The 16,881-nt window shown below is 39.5% G+C and overlaps 5 protein-coding genes and 1 non-coding gene across 8 annotated transcripts; 1 reads left to right on the top strand and 5 right to left on the bottom strand.

Annotated features, from left to right (window-relative positions):
- Positions 1–116: 116 nt before the first annotated feature.
- LOC100313525 (transitional endoplasmic reticulum ATPase-like) lies at positions 117–3,075 on the bottom strand. 3 transcript variants are annotated; one of them, NM_001167788.1, is made up of 9 exons: positions 2,492–2,735; positions 1,844–2,200; positions 1,562–1,763; positions 1,259–1,487; positions 1,060–1,187; positions 810–976; positions 710–746; positions 460–627; positions 123–379 (listed from the first exon to the last, which is right to left on the bottom strand). In NM_001167788.1, exons 2-9 carry the CDS (start codon positions 2,176–2,178, stop codon positions 356–358), a joined length of 1,290 nt encoding a protein of 429 aa, NP_001161260.1. In that variant the 5' UTR covers positions 2,179–2,200; positions 2,492–2,735; the 3' UTR covers positions 123–355. The 3 variants fall into 3 exon arrangements, with proteins under 3 accessions (XP_016838725.1, XP_008213303.1, NP_001161260.1); XM_016983236.3 differs by lacking the exon at positions 2,492–2,735 and adding an exon at positions 2,872–3,075 and having other exon boundaries at positions 117–379; positions 710–976; XM_008215081.4 differs by having other exon boundaries at positions 117–379; positions 710–976; positions 2,492–2,839.
- A 1,772-nt stretch (positions 3,076–4,847) lies between these two features.
- Positions 4,848–8,554, top strand: LOC100123080 (tol-Pal system protein TolA-like). The gene is made up of 5 exons (XM_008215411.4): positions 4,848–5,091; positions 5,523–5,910; positions 6,600–6,782; positions 6,877–7,191; positions 7,443–8,554. Exons 2-5 carry the CDS (start codon positions 5,674–5,676, stop codon positions 8,133–8,135), a joined length of 1,428 nt encoding a protein of 475 aa, XP_008213633.1. The 5' UTR covers positions 4,848–5,091; positions 5,523–5,673; the 3' UTR covers positions 8,136–8,554.
- Positions 6,218–6,299, bottom strand: TRNAS-CGA. The gene has a single exon. It is a non-coding gene; the product is annotated as a tRNA-Ser (tRNA).
- Positions 8,555–8,877: 323 nt separating the features above from the next.
- LOC100123073 (triokinase/FMN cyclase) lies at positions 8,878–11,767 on the bottom strand. Its single transcript, XM_008215410.4, has 7 exons — positions 11,442–11,767; positions 11,203–11,377; positions 10,639–11,130; positions 10,290–10,558; positions 9,823–10,203; positions 9,471–9,746; positions 8,878–9,395 (listed from the first exon to the last, which is right to left on the bottom strand). Exons 1-7 carry the CDS (start codon positions 11,604–11,606, stop codon positions 9,189–9,191), a joined length of 1,965 nt encoding a protein of 654 aa, XP_008213632.1. The 5' UTR covers positions 11,607–11,767; the 3' UTR covers positions 8,878–9,188.
- A 68-nt stretch (positions 11,768–11,835) lies between these two features.
- On the bottom strand, positions 11,836–12,894 carry LOC100123066 (ribonuclease P protein subunit rpr2). Its single transcript, XM_016983757.3, has 3 exons — positions 12,595–12,894; positions 12,358–12,511; positions 11,836–12,279 (listed from the first exon to the last, which is right to left on the bottom strand). Exons 1-3 carry the CDS (start codon positions 12,608–12,610, stop codon positions 11,940–11,942), a joined length of 510 nt encoding a protein of 169 aa, XP_016839246.1. The 5' UTR covers positions 12,611–12,894; the 3' UTR covers positions 11,836–11,939.
- A 122-nt stretch (positions 12,895–13,016) lies between these two features.
- LOC100678647 (MAPK regulated corepressor interacting protein 2) lies at positions 13,017–16,771 on the bottom strand. The gene is made up of 6 exons (XM_031926646.2): positions 16,228–16,771; positions 15,645–15,741; positions 15,414–15,535; positions 15,263–15,337; positions 14,705–14,752; positions 13,017–14,569 (listed from the first exon to the last, which is right to left on the bottom strand). The coding sequence occupies exons 1-6, from the start codon at positions 16,277–16,279 to the stop codon at positions 14,499–14,501; spliced, it is 465 nt and encodes a 154-aa protein (XP_031782506.1). The 5' UTR covers positions 16,280–16,771; the 3' UTR covers positions 13,017–14,498.
- Between the last annotated feature and the right edge of the window lie 110 nt (positions 16,772–16,881).

Here is a 16,881-nt window from a genome sequence, read left to right on the forward strand (position 1 = left end):
ACATCTGCTGGGTGGAATGCCCACGAGGCGTCGGCTCGGTAGAGAACTGCGTCGTTGGCTGAGCTTTGGCGGGATTGCAGGATCGAAATTTGAATCAGTGGCAGAAAGAAAACGGGTTTTGAGAAAATAAATTTGCCTTTATTTGGCTGAAACGCAAACGTTGAACGCTGTTAAATTACCAAGACTAATCGTATGCAGTATGAAACTATGAACACACTTACATGTACATACTTTGATTAAACTATACATTCAAAAATTAGGATGCTAGATTATGTGTTATACACATACGTATAGTGAACTATTTACAAAAAAAAAGAGGAAAGCTTATGAGTATAGTAAGTCATCTTCCTGAGAGTCATGACATTTCGTGGAGGATATCCTGAGAGATAATAAAAAAACATGAGTAGAATGTAGAGTTCAGTAATATATTTAAAACTCTTACACGTATGCAAAATTTACCTGGAAATCCGCTAGCGTTATAACTTTATTCATGAATGACTCAACCTCGCTGACTTCATCTTCAACACCAATCGAATCCTCGTGCTTGTTTTTATACACTCTCCATGCTACCTTTTTACATAAGGCCGCCAAGCGTTCACCAGTGTAATTTTCGGTACCGGCAGCCAGCTATGAACAAACATTTTATAAACGTTTCTCTCAATCGATTTTTACGCGTCGTTAGCTGAACGAGTTAAAACAAAATTATTACGTGATTAAAATCGAAGTTGCTGGACAGCGTCAAGTCCCTGGTATGAATTTTTAGAATTTCATAGCGATCAGAAAAATTTGGATATTCAAAAGTAATATACTTGTCATTTTTGATGCTGTAAAAGTGATGCAGAACTCCAGTGTTAACTTGGGATAATAAATGCGTGATGCCTATTAGAATTACAATACAGCTCTTGTCTTGTTCCATTTGCTTTAGCATTTTTACTAATTCTTTTATGAGGAATTTATGTTGATTAGGGTCAATCATCTGTAAAAATGTGTAAAGCGATTTGACACATCAAGAATGAATCTCATTGTTTCATAAAAATAGTTTTGGTCAGAAATACAAACCGTTTTAGGAGCAATCTCATGAAGACCATCGAAACAAACTACTGAGGGAGAATTCTTCTTAGCTTCCTCCAGTTTTGACCGTATTCTGACGATTTTTATATCAATAGGAACATCTTTAATCATTGATTCTGAAAATAAAATTCTTTAAAGTTGTTACAGAAATTGCTAAAATTTTTCTATCGAAAGTAAAAAGATTAACCATTAAGCAGTACAAAATGAGCATTGGTTTCAGTGGCATAAGCTTTAGCTAATAGTAGCTTTCCAACCCCTTGTGGTCCATGCATAATGACATGAGGATTGGCCACTTTCAATTGCTTGAACAGCGAGGGAAGCCTGAGTGGAAATTCTAGTTCCCTTAGTTGCTGAAGTTGTTGGACATACCCACCGATGTCTTCATAAGAGATATGGCTCAGTCTTTTTTCTTCTGGCTATTATACGATACACATCAAACTTTTAATTCATAGTTACAGTTGTTTTTTCTTTAATTAGGATTATCACATACCTTATATCTTGCAACATCTGTTAGGTAATTAACTTTGCTGACTTTTGTTGTGTCAACTAAGCAATAGGGACGGGTAGGGTCTGTTCTTACAACGACAAATTCCACGGCTTTCATACCCTTGCGTACAATAAACTTATTTCCTTCGCAAAGTATTATACGTTTCCCTGCAAAGTACTCGTTGACTAGTACTTTACAGATGTTTCTGCAAAAGATCATTATTCCAATAAATATGAAAATGTGTCAGCTAAACTGGATTATTGAAAATAAAAAGAGAGTACCCACCTGTTGAGTCCCTTTAACGCATCAGTGTAATTTACTGCAATATCAATTTGTGCGGCATACTGCAAGTTACAGCAGGGGCCTACCATGACAGGATCGTTTACTAGCACTCCCAAATTGTGCCTCATCAATTTGTTTAGAAGGATTTTTTTGTCACTGCATTGGATGGACTCTTTTAAGGTACAGAAAACCATCTTTGAGTCTCTTCCAGTAATTTGCACAGTGGAATTCTTCTCGAGATTCAATTCCTGAATCTTTGTAGCTGACATCAGTGCAACGAATCTGTCAGGGTGAGTCGAGCTGTGATCGACCAGCAGTGAACAGGGGAGAGACATCATTGTTGATTATTATACAAAAAAGCTGAAATTAAAAATCAAACTAGTTGATGATGCTGTGACGATCGTATCCCGCTATAGGCAGGAGGAACGAGATTAACGAATCAGATGGCTTTTGAACAAATGAAACATGAGCGAGTTTGAACAGGCTCGACGCAGACGCTAAGTACTTATACAGTCTTCCGAGGAATTCGTAACTCGATCGCGTGTGTCTGATCACTCTGATCGTATAAAATGCCGAGAAGACAGCGGAATAAGATTCGACAAAATATCAGTAATATAATGAATAAAGTGTGCATCAGAATTTTTATCTCACCTTCGGGAGAACAAAGGAAATCGTCCGGTAAACACACAGAGTCAAAAATCGCAGACGTGTTTTTTATCTTGATTCCCATCACACAAGTAAGTACTTATATATCACTACTGAGACTCTCTCGATTAGCACTGATAGTTTTACGGACACACAAAGAGTCAGGGCGAAAACGACGCTTGTAAAAAAGAGATGTAAACGCCCATGAGCTGTGATGTTTATGAATGCGCGAACGCCGACTCTCGACGTTACTCGCTTGTTTATGTTTAGTGTTTAGGTTGTAAATACAGTGTGTTATCGAAAAGGGCAAGATACGTGTGCGTTTATGATATGAGAAAAGTAACAGCAAAGAATAGCATCGTATGCATTGACGAAGCTATACTTACGGCGGGCTGCGGCGGACCATAAACGTTCCTCTAGGATTAGCTGTACGAGTGAGTATCTTTCCCTTGTTATCATTTTATTATCACATATATTACTCGATTAGTTCGTAACAACCATGATTATTTTTCTCGACTTCTTCAAGGATATCGCATCCATATAAGCTCGAACGAAATAATGCCCCGAACCGTCTTCCAAAACTGCCAACCTGACGAACCCATTTCAAACGCGCGTTCCAAAACTGCAAAAAATTCAAAATAGCCCAATAATCAGCTAATCCATTCGACAGCATTCAATTAAAATGAAAAGAATGCACGAAATTTCAAACCCGTGCATATAATAAATTTCCCGACAAAATCGTCCAGACACTTTTTTTCTTTCGTCACGCTCCATTGGCGTAATAATAGCGAGCGCTCTTATATATTTTGCACCTGTATACCATGTATATATGAAATGCACGTACAGGTACTCAGAGTTACAAGAGACGACGTTTTCGACACCTCGCGCGCCTCGAACTTCTGCACCGCGACACGCTTCGACAAAGATATTTATTTGCAACTTTTCGTCGCCGGCGGCTTCGGTGCAGCACGCAGGAGTGAAAGCCGCGCTCTCGGATTCGCGGCTAATTATTATGAATCGATGGAGCATTTAATCTCGTCTTGGGCGCGGGATTTTCATTGGAAAATGAATTCCCAGTGGTGTTTTGTTATCAAAGTGTTGGTGATCTTGATTGTACTTTCCCTAATAACACAAAACGTTTTTAAACATTTCTTAAACGTTTGAATTAAAACTTTCGAACGTTGGAATGAAAAGTTGGAAAAATGTTTGATAAACATTAAAACATCCGACCCATCTACAATTTTTCCAAATGATAAAACGTTTAAACTACGTTTGAATTACTTTTTTTTTAAACTTTTAAAAAACGTTCTGTGTTAGGGATACGTTCTTTTTTTAAATTTATGTAAATCTAAAAGTAGGATAAAATTAATTCATTTTTACTCCAAATATTTATTAGAGGTCTTTATACCCTGAATACAGAAGCAAAGTGTTTTTACCTCAATCTCGTACTCAAACGAACGACTCAATTAGTTCTAAACCCATAAGTAAAACAGCGTTGAACTAAAACGGCATTTCATCAGCATAACACATTTTTCTTACGATCTCTTTAAATTAGGTAAAAACCATACTAGCGAAACTTAACTGTCCAATAAACAGCACACTAACCGATCTCTGCATTAAATATTTTCTCATTTTTCACAATTTCTCCAAGACAGTTAGCCATACAATGACATAATCTCAGCAACGATTGGATAATCCATCAGCACATAATCATTCAACGACATTTCACTCACAAAGACATCTGAAAAGAAACAGATCATTCCGCCTGTCAGTCTTTCAAAACAGAAGCTTCGTTTCTTCACTTTCGATGTTGATCATTCTGATACGAATTTCCACGCACTCGAGATCGATTCAATTCGCAGAAGCTCGTTGGGATTTGGATCTATTATGAGATCGGTTTGAAGAGAGATATTATATCGGCGATCGGATCGTGGTGTTATCAGAGCGGCAAAGGAGGAAATCGGAATTTTCATGGTGCAAAGGGCCGACGTAACGGATGATTGAATAGTCCGCGTGATATACCATTATTTGTGGGAATGAAGTGTTGAAGTTGTTAGAGTTTCATGAAGTGTCCATATTAAAAAAAAAAAAAAAGAATCGAAGTACAGGGAAGACTACAGGTAGAAGCACATACAAATATCTATTGATACAACTTTTTAGCGAAATTCCTGGTTCAGTCAGCTGCACCAGTAAATAATGTAAGAAAGTTTTGTTTTCAGTAAATTACCCGACATAACATTCTTCCATTTCTCCTCTCGAATATAACCCAATCTATCGACGTTATAATCCATTTTCCCCTCAGCTGCAGTGAAGCTCGCGCAATTGTGCCGTCCCTCCAAAAAAAAAAAAAAAAAACGCATCTCCGTCATGCAAACGACGCCGACGTCGAGTTGCGAAACTGTTCCACGGACTTACGGGGGAGAGGATCGATCACGAGGAAGTCGGCGAGAGATACCACTACAGCAGCTATTTCCTCGCGCGCACGTCCGTGATCTCGACTGACGCTGGAGGCGCGGAGGAAAAAACTCGTAGAAAAAGAGGATCCAGTCACGATAACCGCGAAATCTCGTCGATTCTGTAAAGCCAGTCCTTTCTCTGTCTCGCAGGTACTATGCTTTATTGTGTCCGGTTGTTGCAGAGAGACGATCGCACATCCCGATCGGCTCTTTGTCATGGGGTCTTTTTGTGTTCCAACGATTGCTTGGACCTTTCGAACGATTTTAAAAGAAATCGACCATCGTTATTATCCACAACAACGTCGCTTTATATTTATATTAATTACTATTTAACCGATCTAGCACGCCCACGCTATCCCTACCCCATTACCGATTACACAAATAAATCACTCGCCAATTGGCCATCGAACAGACAGCTGTCACCTCGCGCTCCTTCAAAACCCCCTCAACCTGGTCCCTACTCTAAAAAAAAAACTCCACCGTTGCATAAGCCGCGAACTGGATCGCGTTGGGGCAAAAAAAAGGCGCGACTTATAGCCGATGCACAATCATCGTCGTCTCGTAACCCGCATCGACTGCAGAGAGTGATCTGGCTGGTAGCCGAATAGCAGGGCAAGAAGGAGGCTTCCGGAGAGACCAATGCACTTCTTTTCTGCGGGCGCGAGTGTCTAAAGGGGAGTCCGCGGCCGTAGTGGACTCCAGTCGTCCGGTGATCCTCGTCGTGCTTTGGTCATGAGAGTCGTCGAGATGATGCGGCGAGTCGTTCTACTGATGGTTCTCGGAATGGCCTGTCTCGTGAGGGCCGACGCTTTGACCATCATCGAGCACGCTCAGGAACGGCAGGACCAGCAGGACCAGCAGAGGGAACTGGAAGAGCTGCAGGAGGCTCAGCAGCTGCAACAGGAGCAACAGTTGCAGCAGCAGCAACAACTTCAGCAGCATTTGCAGAGGCATCCGTTGCTTAATGAGGTGAGAGTTTCGTTGGCTAGATTGGAAGAATTTGAACTGGACTGAAAAGTAGACAAGATTTCACTTTTTTTCCTTAAGCTTGACAATTTTGAACAATCATTTAATCGTCAGAATTTGTCAACAACGATTTACCAAACTAACCAATACTTAGTTTATCGAGATTCCGTACACGAATGTATTTAGTTTTTAACAATTCTGAAAAATTCGCGCGTAACACGAGTTACATTTGTTTCTCGTTTATCTCATTTATTTGTCCGGACAATAATATCACAGAAAAAACGCAAAATCCGATTGCAAAAAGTAAATCCGCTGCGGACAGGATTCGAACCTGTGCGGGCATAGCCCATCAGATTTCGAGTCTGACTCCTTAACCACTCGGACACCGCAGCTATTGTTCGGATCGATCCGTGAGTGTCGTATACGCCATTGGGTGCGGGCTCCAATAGTGAATCCTGTACTTCCCCGAATTCGATGCATATGGTATCGACTGAGCAAAATCAGCAGCTGTTGTATTTCTCAATGAATAAGTCTTTAGACTTCTTTACATTCGCTATTAGTGAAATTTGATTGAAATTGTATTGAATGCCAATAAGTGGAAACAAGCTAATCGAATCGAACGTATCATCTACTCTATTTATACCCAAAAAAAAAATCCAAAGAAAATAACTAAAGACCCTCTGTACTCGCAGAGCGATTTACCGAAAGTGCTAGCCAAGAAGAGTATACAGGACGAGGAAGAGATACAAGCCGCCGAGGCTTACGAATTCGAGTACATTCCAGAATCCTCCCCGGACTACGATTCCTCTCAGAACCTAGAAATCGAACCACTCGCCTCAGCAAGTCACGACGACCATCATGATCACCATCCAAAGGTACAGCTGTAGATCTATTTTCTCGGGCCGAAGGTTATAGAAAATTTTAAATCCATCGAGAAAAAGTTCTATCCACAATTTAACGCTTCAATAGGTAGGCTACAGTGTGGGTGGACCCTTGGTCACCATAGCCCAGGGCGCTGCGCAACAGGCCCACAACTTCGAGAAGAACCAACCTGCGGCCGCGGCTCAGGCAGCCTACGTCGCCAAAAATCGACTAGGCCAATCGGCAGGTTTGAGCGCGGCGACAGCTGCTGCTGCCTTTGCTGGTAAACAGATCATCTATCGAGGTCTCGAACAGCAGGCCTACAACGCGCACCGAGCTCTCGAGAGCGAGAAACTTCAGTTGCAAGTGGCTCAGAGAGCAGCTACGGCCGCGGCTCACGCTGCTCAGCAGGCCATGCATCAGGTGAGGTTTTCGCACGACGAAAGTTAGGTTTTTCATCTGCAAACGTTATAATTAGTGTATGAAAGTATGTGTATTCGTCGGCACAGCCTTATAAAAAGGTATAAATGTAGGCTTAAAAAGGCGCCTGGGTATGCACAGGTTCAGAAATTTATGTTTTAGGTATCTAGGTTCAGGAATAGGTTTTGCTTTGTGGATTTTCGCAACAAATAAAAAACCTATCCTTACACCCAACTCGTCATCTCTTGTTTCAGGTGCAAGTAATAACCACAGCCTTAAACGCTGCCCAAGCAACCTCAGAGCACGCATCGGCAGCGGCTTCTGCAGCCGCGGGAGAATTGGCCGCTCAGACAGCTATGGTTGGCGCAGCAAAGGCCCGTCTTCAGGCCATCGAGGACCAATTGCATCACGCTCGCATCGACTTCGAGGCTGCACGTGCTGCCAACTTCAAAGCTGCCCACGCAGCTCAGGTCGCTCAGAATAATGCCGCCGCCGCGGCAGCTCACGCGGCCGAGGTCGCCAATGCCATCCACCATCATCATGATCATGGACATGGGCATGGGCATCATCACCATCACGATCACGGGCACAAGCATCACGGACACCATCATCACGATCATCACGATCATCATCATCATCATCATCACGAGCATCACTCAGGAAAGCTGCAACAGGCTGACGACGACGACGACGAGGATCACGATCACAACGAGTCCGTGGCGATACCTATTTCGAAGTCCGGATCGTCAGGTTTGGGATCTACACTGTCATCGTCGACGGGAATCGAACCACTGGAGGTGACGACTGTGGTACCAGGTGACAGGGATACGGACAGGAATGGTCGGGCACAGCACACGGTACCTACGGAACATTCCGCACCTTTGGCTACCGTAGCTTCTATCAGTAAAGACGAGCTGTACGATGCTTACGATAGCTATCCGTATTGACGGTTGATTATGTAGGTAGTGAAGATGGTCTTACCGTAATTTTAAGGATTTTTGTTGAGTAGAACAAAAACGCAAACAAGTACCAGTTTTAACTATAAGCGCCAACTCTAGAGTTTGAATTTTCGTACCATCAGATTTATGTTACGGTAAACCTGATAGTTCAACGTGAAAATGTTAACTGTATGTTTTTTGCTTTGGTTTGAAAAGAGCGAGATATTTTTTCGCAACAGGTATACCTATATCGAAATATCGCAAGAAAAGTGCAGCTTTGCGCTGACTCAATTTCTTCCATGACGAAGTTTTTACACCCTCGTATTGCAGAATCCGATAGAAAGTTTAACTCGAGCACAAGTGAATGTTCGAAACTTATTCTCTAGACCTGATGAAATGGAATGTTAAAGCGTTAAATAACTGTTATTAGGTAGAAATTTATTTGTTAACTGCTTTTAGCGATTACTTTATATTACTAGGGCTTTTGATAAAAAGAGCCTTATAACGTAAGCGCAACATTGTGCGTTGAACGATCATTTAGTATCGATTGTTTTGTTCCAGAAGTATGTACTATATTGTTTACTACAATTATACGGCCTTAGATAATATTGAGGCTCGAAAATTAATTAATAAGCGTAAATAAATGATAAAAGTTTATGTGAAACTGTTACATTCGATATATATTGATGTGAATTTTGATTTAAAAAGTAAATTTTAGTTATTTTAGTAATTAATTAATGTAGATAAATCATTTGAAGTAATAAAGATTTATTCTCATAAAAATTTCTGGTAGCATCAGACTTTATCTCGATAATTATTTTAAACAAATGTTTACAAAATTAACTATTTTACGTTAGTTATATATATATGTATCTATAAATTCGATGTTAATTAACCAGTTTGACATACATTTTGAAAAACATTTAATTACTTTTTACAGTGTTTTGAAAGCTAACAAACTAAAAAAAATAGAATATTTTAGAAAATTATTGCAACTACTCATAATTTACAATGGTTAGATTTAAAAAGAATATATATATGATGTAAAAAAACAACCAGTCTTTATGATGAACTGCTATCATCGTGAGGATATTTAGCAGATTTCGATACTTGTGCTCCTGCGTCATCGTCATCCTCACTGTTATCACTTGCCGGTCGTTTATTACTAGACCTTTCGTGAAACCGATACAACAGTTTCATTCCCTCATACGCTCCTCTCATCCAAACTCCAACGGCATGAGCTCCCGCAAGTTCATCAAACCCGCAGTACTGAAATATTTGTACGAATTTCATTAGAACCTGGATATTAAGCTGTATACCAAATATTCGTAATAGAATACTCACTTTGTCGTTCATATACTTTTCGGGTATTTTTCCTGAATTGGGCACGACGTGAGATGTCTGTTTTTGTGCAATTAGCACCGCTTCGCCTATCGCGTCGATGGAATTGAGACCGGCGTCGAAGTAAGCATCATCGAAGGCTTCTCTTGCAACGAGAAAGACGTCTTCAAGCCTCGTGTCTTTTGCAACCTTGTTGACGGAGTCTATAGCTTTGTCAAAAGCATACATCCAGTCTTTGACGTCTAAATCTTCTTGGCTGTCTGATCGGTCATCTATTACCTGAAAACGGGCAATGAACAAATATTAGTTGATACGGTATCGTACGAATTCTGCGAATGGTTTGTTAATGACTTACTTTATAAATGGAACTGAAAAATTTCATATACAATCGAGCTTGTGGATCTTGCTCATCTTGCTCGAATACCAGAGATATTCGAAATAGCATATCGGGTAAGCTCATCTCTAAGAATTCTTTCTCGCGAATTAAAGTTTTTATGCTTTCGGCTGCAGTGGCTAATCTCGTACCGCATCTTTTGCTGTCTTCGGGAGTTGAAGGCTTGTCCAACATATCGATCTTTTTAGCGCAAGCGATCACCGCTTCGCAGGCGTACTCGACTGCTTTTAGGAAAATATTTTTTCCCGTAAAACCGTCGTTTGGAGACTCTGATCTTTCCTTTTCAGAAATCTCATCGTCGTCGGAACTTGAACTGCTCGAATTTGAACTAGAACTATCAGTCTTTTTTGATGACAGAAGAATTATTTCGAATTAAACTTTTTTTCTTCAAAATAATTTAACTAATATTTGATGATCATAATTTTTACCTTTGAAGAACTTTTAGATTGTTTTCTTTTTGTTTTTACATTATCTTTCAACTTGGTAGTTTTGGGCCAGTAATAAGCTAATGTTGGTGCATTTAAATAATACTCCAAGTCCTTGTGGCTTGACAGATTAAGAATTGACAGATGGAATCCATTTGATTGAAGAGAGGTATGAAATGCTCCTGTAAAAATTGGTTCGACTTTGTGTTTGTACTGACTTAATTGGTGTGTCAGCTCTTTAATGAAAACATTGGATTCCAGTTCAGTGAATTCTATAAAAATATGGTAATGATAATTATACTTATAAAATTTAATAATCAATTATAGAATAAGGACGGAATAAAAAACTTGCTTCCAAAATAATCTAATAATACAGCAAGCTTTGATCCTTCTGGGAATTTTTTACAATCACTGACATGAATACTTTCATTAATAATATTTTCAACAATTTTCTTTGTTGAAAAATCACAATGAGGAAAACGCTTCATATCATGATCTGTCATTCTATCTCCCCTAGCCATTTCAATCTGAACTGGCTCATCGACAGCTTCCACAATGTAAACTCCAATACTGAAAGTACTGCCTTTTTTCACAACTTCATAGCAGGTTTTATATATTTCATCCAAGCTTTTGCCTTCCTCTGACATTGCCCCTGCAACTTTGTAAAGCAATAGTAGCCCTGAAGGACTTCTTGGGCTTGATATGACCTTGGGACTAAGCTTGCTGTTGATCTCATCTCTTACAAGGATTATTTGAACAGGAATGCCTATTTCCTCTGCTTTCTTTTTTGCTTGCAGAAAATTTAAAAAGTACTCTGCACAGTCGTGTATAAGAAGTAAAACTCCTGTAATTGGATATGAAAATGGCTATAAAGTTACAACGAGCAAAAATTAGAATTAAAATGATTGTGAATTACCTGCTTCTTTATCATTCTTTACACAATGTTCTACAACTTTTACTATAGTATCAGTAGTTGGTATGGATGTCGTACTACCATCCAATCCAAGGACAGCAGCTGTGAGCATCCCTCGACCTATGAAACCTGTGTACATGGGTCCATCGATCACAGCACCTCCACTAATTATTCTAACCTAAAATGTATACCCAATAAAATGAATAAGAAATTTAATAAATCAAAGTATCTATGCGACGTACTTTTTTCTTCAATTTATCGCAATCACGGCGTACGACAGCCTTCCAATCATCGTGATATACGAGGTCGTGGTGCATCATCACAGTAGCCGCAAGACTGTCGTTCAGGATGTTGTCAGGATCGTTCCATAACCTTCGATTGGTTTGAAGTGGATCGTAAGCGGACATTGTTGACGTGGCTAATGATTGTGGTATTTTTTAACTTGTTAGATTGTGTAAATAACGTAAAAGTTTGTTGACACTACACTGTTCTTTAACGCTACTTTGCAGACGAATTTTCTCGCGCTACCATGACGAATTTTGCGCGCATGCGCCACACATTTGTAAGTGTAATTATGTAATAAGTTCAAAATTTTGTTGGATTAATCTCCCTATGTTAATTAAATGCACAGATGAATAAAACTTTTAGAAAATAACTTATTTATTACATAACATATTGAAGGTATGTACAACATATAACATTTTTCCTGCTTTTGAAATAAATATATGCAGTCTTAAAATTCATGATGCTTTGTTGTCAGTGGCATTATTGCCATCATTCAATTTCTGCTTTTTAGCACTTTCTGGAGCATCACTGTCCTTTGATTCTCCGTTGCTAACATTTTTTTCCACATTAGTCGTTTTCTTCTTCAGCTTGTATTCAAATGTCTCCAACAATGCTTCTGGTTGGTCAAACCACAGTTTATGCTTTCCCTTATATGGTATTTGCTTTTTGGTTTTACATATCAAACACACAGTCTTGATTAATTTGTTTTTAGGCATCAATCGTACCTTGGCTGTCTTGCCAGGAATTAAAGGACTTTGACATGCTCTGCAAACAGTCCTTTTTAAGTTGTGATCCCTGCCAAAAAAATGATTTTAATTCTTATTTTCTTCAAGTTATTGATTGCAATGAAGTTTGAATATTATTCATTCTTACACTCTAAGAACAGCTTTTTTAGCACAGCTTGTCATGATGGAGCCATAATACGATGCAAGGGCTTTATTTTTTGACGATAACAGAAAACTTGCCTGATACAAGAAATTCATCCGTTCAAAAACATCCTTGCCTTGGCAAAGTTTTTCGTTTATAGCTAAAAGAAATGTCATTTTATTATTATTAACTGAAGCCAAGTTATAGGATTAGTGAGTAAAATTATATTTTTCTATCCTTTACCTGATGACTTTTTCATTTTGTCAATGTATTTTACAGTGGTCACTTGCTCCAAGGCCAGATGATTAATTCAACAGTTTATTTTCCTTTATTACTTTAAATCACATCTTGTTTTGTTTACCTCATTCATTGGTGTGAACAACGTGGTCTTGTTATTATCTGAAGTTGCTCGCAGACAGAGTCGAGAAAAATCGCCATGCCCTCTACAAGCGACTTTTACCCAAGTTCAGGCTATAGATTTAAAATGATAAAAAGCATCAATGGAGTTAATGTATTCTATTTCTAGAAAGATTCAAATCCATTCGCTAGCCGTGCTAATATTATCTACGTTATGCAACGGATTTATTTATAACTAAGAATATTGTTGTTCGAACAAAAGGGAGAAAAAAAAATGACAAATTCGTCAAAAAGGATAGAACACAAAATTATGTAAAGATATGTATATTCTTTAAACATCTAGCAACATTCGGCTCGAATGCGCCAAACGTATTTACATATTGCACTACGCTTTGACTACGCGTCATTGTATAATAACCTTTTTTTTTCGGGGATTATAGACTATCGTTTAAGTGTATGAAAGTACCGTACGGGAGCGAAACGAAGATCATAATATTATATCAGAGGAGAGGAGCGAACGCGTCCATATTATCATAGTGGCACCATAGCATTTCGTTTCATTATTATTGTGTAGCATCTATTACAATATTTTCCTCTGCGCATACACGAATAATGGCTATTATTACAGATAATAAATCCTCCATGAAAAGATGATCGACTCCTGCGCGATGGACGATGATCGGCGATCGCTGCGGTGCAGATTATATTAGAATTATATAACATACAAACGTGCGCACGTTTGTTCAATTTTTGTTCCTTTTAAACAACATATATGAAGAAGAATCTTAAGTGTATCAGTCTAACAAGAGTTTTTTTTTTCAATTGAGAGGCTCCCGCTCGCTCGCTCGTTCTCTCTCTCTATTCCATCACCGCGACTCAGCTTTTTTTTTTCTCTCGCTCGGACGATCGCTGTCTTGCACTTTTTTCTCTTTGTTGTATTCCAAAAATATCCACGCCTCGGGTGCGGCATACGCGTACATACACATACGTTTCTCGACTTGACACATTCTTTCTCGCAACAAGATAGAGCACAACCTTGAGAACTACTTAATTTTCATTTAACAATTGTCAAAATGCCGATCGTTCGAGCGAGACATGCGCGTGTACAAATTGTAAAAGTATCGGCGAAAATAAAAAGATCCTATACGACCACCGGTTCGTAATCTCTATTTAAACGGGGGGGGGGAGGGGGGGACGGTCGTCGGTTAGAAAACAAACGGAAGAACCGCGTATTGGGGGATGAAGGACCGAAACAACGATATAACGGGGCTGTATAACAATCTCTTTCGTTTTATGTACCAATAAACATCATGCACGCACCTACAGCATCATACGCAATTTTCGCTTAACATTTTTGCTTTATATTAATAATATAACTCCGTTCACGCGCGAGCTTACAGCATAAGTGACAGCAGAGTGTTCACAAAACGGTGTTTTTTCTTCATTATATCCGCAGCACGCGCGCACACAGCACATGATTTATCATTTTTTTTCTTTCATCCTCATCGTGATTTATTTTTTAGGTAATAACGCATTGCTCTATTATTGTCTACTCTCGCGGCTGTCTATGCGACAGCTATACTTTTTTTTCATTTTATTTTCTGTGCGACCGATGAACACAGCTCTCGAAGAGAGAAAGTTAGACTCGCTCTCTCCGGCGCAAGCTCTGCGAACGCGCAAAACGAAATGCACGTCGTGGTTGTACTGTTGATTAACGTCTTCGTCGGGCACAACAGCGGCGGCTACTCTCGGTGACCGCATCGACTTCCAGAGCTTCATGATCGTGACGCTCACAAGGACTTCGTGATGTTGTTGAACAGTCTCTTACCCCACCAGGACTCCAGATCGAAAGGTTTGAAATCTGAAAGGAAAATGCGTTGCATAAATTTTGACCATTCGGAAACATTTCAGAGTTAACGCGAATTTATAAATAGATGCGACTTTTTTTTCTCAGGGTTGTCGCAGCTGTTTCGTAATCCGCGTGATTTTGTTTTACCTTGCAAGACGTTATTTGGCTCTCCATCGTTGTAGTAGACTATGGTTTCTGAAATTTTAATTATAAATCCGTATTAATAAACTGTGGCTGTGGTGGTTATAAATTGTGATGGAAATCAATGCAATGCGCTGTATATTCGTTTGTTATAGCTATACTGTATAAGAAATACTGAAGTATTGTTGTTTTAACAATAGATTCATCGATAACGGGGACAAAGCGCACATACAAACGACCTAATCTAGTTGAGAAGTATGGAATACTTAAAACGTTTACTGTCAAGCCTAAAACGTAATGTATGTGCATATATATGAATAACTTTTAGTAGCTCTGAAAGAGGGACAATCGTGACGTCCAAATGCGTTGCTCGTTTAAATTTAGCTTGTTTAAAAAAAAATTTGTGTAAACAAATTTCTGTATGGATGTATTCAAGTTTATTAATGATAAAACGTTATTAAAAAATATAGCGGGTAAATATTTGGACTCATTGAATTTTCCAAATCTCATTATACTACAAAATAAAAAATAAATCCAACATGAGAAAACAAAAAATTTAATTACCACTGGTGGAAGACTCGTATGGATCAGAATCATCTGAGGAGGAGCATCTCTGTCTTGAGTTGATTTGGTTCCATGCTATGAACGGAAGACAGGTTTTAAGTAAAATTAAAAGAAAAAACTTGAAGCAGGTAAAATTGACTGCCATTCTTACATTCACAAACAAACTTGATCAGTTCTTCATGTTGAGGTGTGATAACTTCTTGCCTTGTCCGATGCCTTTGTGAGCTTGGCTTCAGTTTGCCATTTGTGTAGAAAACTGGTTTGGGAACATTTCTGGAGCACAATAAAAGTTGTGACAACAATTAATAACTGAACACATGACTGTAATTGGTGATTGGAATCGAACAACTTAAAGAAGGTTAGTGAACAATTGATTATTTACCCGCTGTTTTTGTCCTCCTCTGAAGCATCTTCCTCAGGATCGCTCTTTCGAGATAAGTCCCGCAGATTATCTAGCCTGTCGAGCTTCTGATTGATTCCTTCAAAGAAAATGCATAACAAGCATGTATTATCACTGCAAAAACATTCAGCCGATTAAGCCCAGCCAATATCAAGCTTGAATTGTTGCTCAAGCGATGCAAAAAAGGAAAAAGCTTAAGCAGCACTAAGAGTTGCAGAGTGAACGGGAAAAGTGACAATGCATTGAGACTCTAATAAATCAGGCTATTCTTAGACAGCCCACGAATTGAGAATCAAAACAGAGAACGATAAAGCAAATCAAAAACACCAGTGATACTTAGCAAAACGTTCATAACCCAACCAACGTAAACTACATTATCGAATAAAAAGAGGCTCGTCTCCTTATCCCCAAAGATTTCCCACGAAAACCCACACTTTTCACTTCTTTTTTCACTCCCAACCTTTGCAACAAATCAACTCTCCTCAACCGCCATCCAGCAACGTGCTCGCGATTACAAAACCTTATCAAAGGAAGCTCGATGACCATCTCTCCATCTCTCTCTTACCTCGTCGAGTCTTGGCGACGATCTTGCTGGGCCCCTTCGACACCGTGTACATCGTTCTTCGAAATCTTCACAGCTAAAGTTAATATCACTCTCCAGACGAAGACGACGACGTGAGACGTACGTACAGCAGGCGCGCACACCCCCAACTGCGGCGGAAGCTGCCCTCTCTCCCGTGGACAGTTTTTATATATGCCTCACGCACTCGCTCGCGCTCTCGACTCGCCAGAGAGATATACGTAACAGCTTCGTTATACTACTACTGCACGAGCTCTCTGCAGCGCTTGCCGAAATTAACGCAATCTCCTTCGTTTCTCGTGTACGGATACGTTACTGTCATATGCGTTCGGTAGATTATGCGGCTACTCTATGGGCAATTTACCTGCTGTCGTCGACTGGACATTAAGTAGTTACCCAGGTAACGAAGGAGAGGTTTCACCGAGAGAAATCTATAGTTATTAATATATATATATATATATATATATACGTTGGTTAGAAAGAGGGGAGCGTGAAATACACGATAAGCTCCGAGTGAGGGTAGATAACGAAAAGACGGAGTCTTGAACGTTGTATGTACAGAGAAAATGTGTGCGTCACGTGTGGGTATGAGAGCCGAGCAGAAGATTACGTGAACAGCGCGCCGAGAGAGAGCGAGGA

Source organism: Nasonia vitripennis, chromosome 3 (genome assembly GCF_009193385.2).
Source record: "Nasonia vitripennis strain AsymCx chromosome 3, Nvit_psr_1.1, whole genome shotgun sequence".
Lineage (NCBI taxonomy): Eukaryota > Metazoa > Arthropoda > Insecta > Hymenoptera > Pteromalidae > Nasonia > Nasonia vitripennis.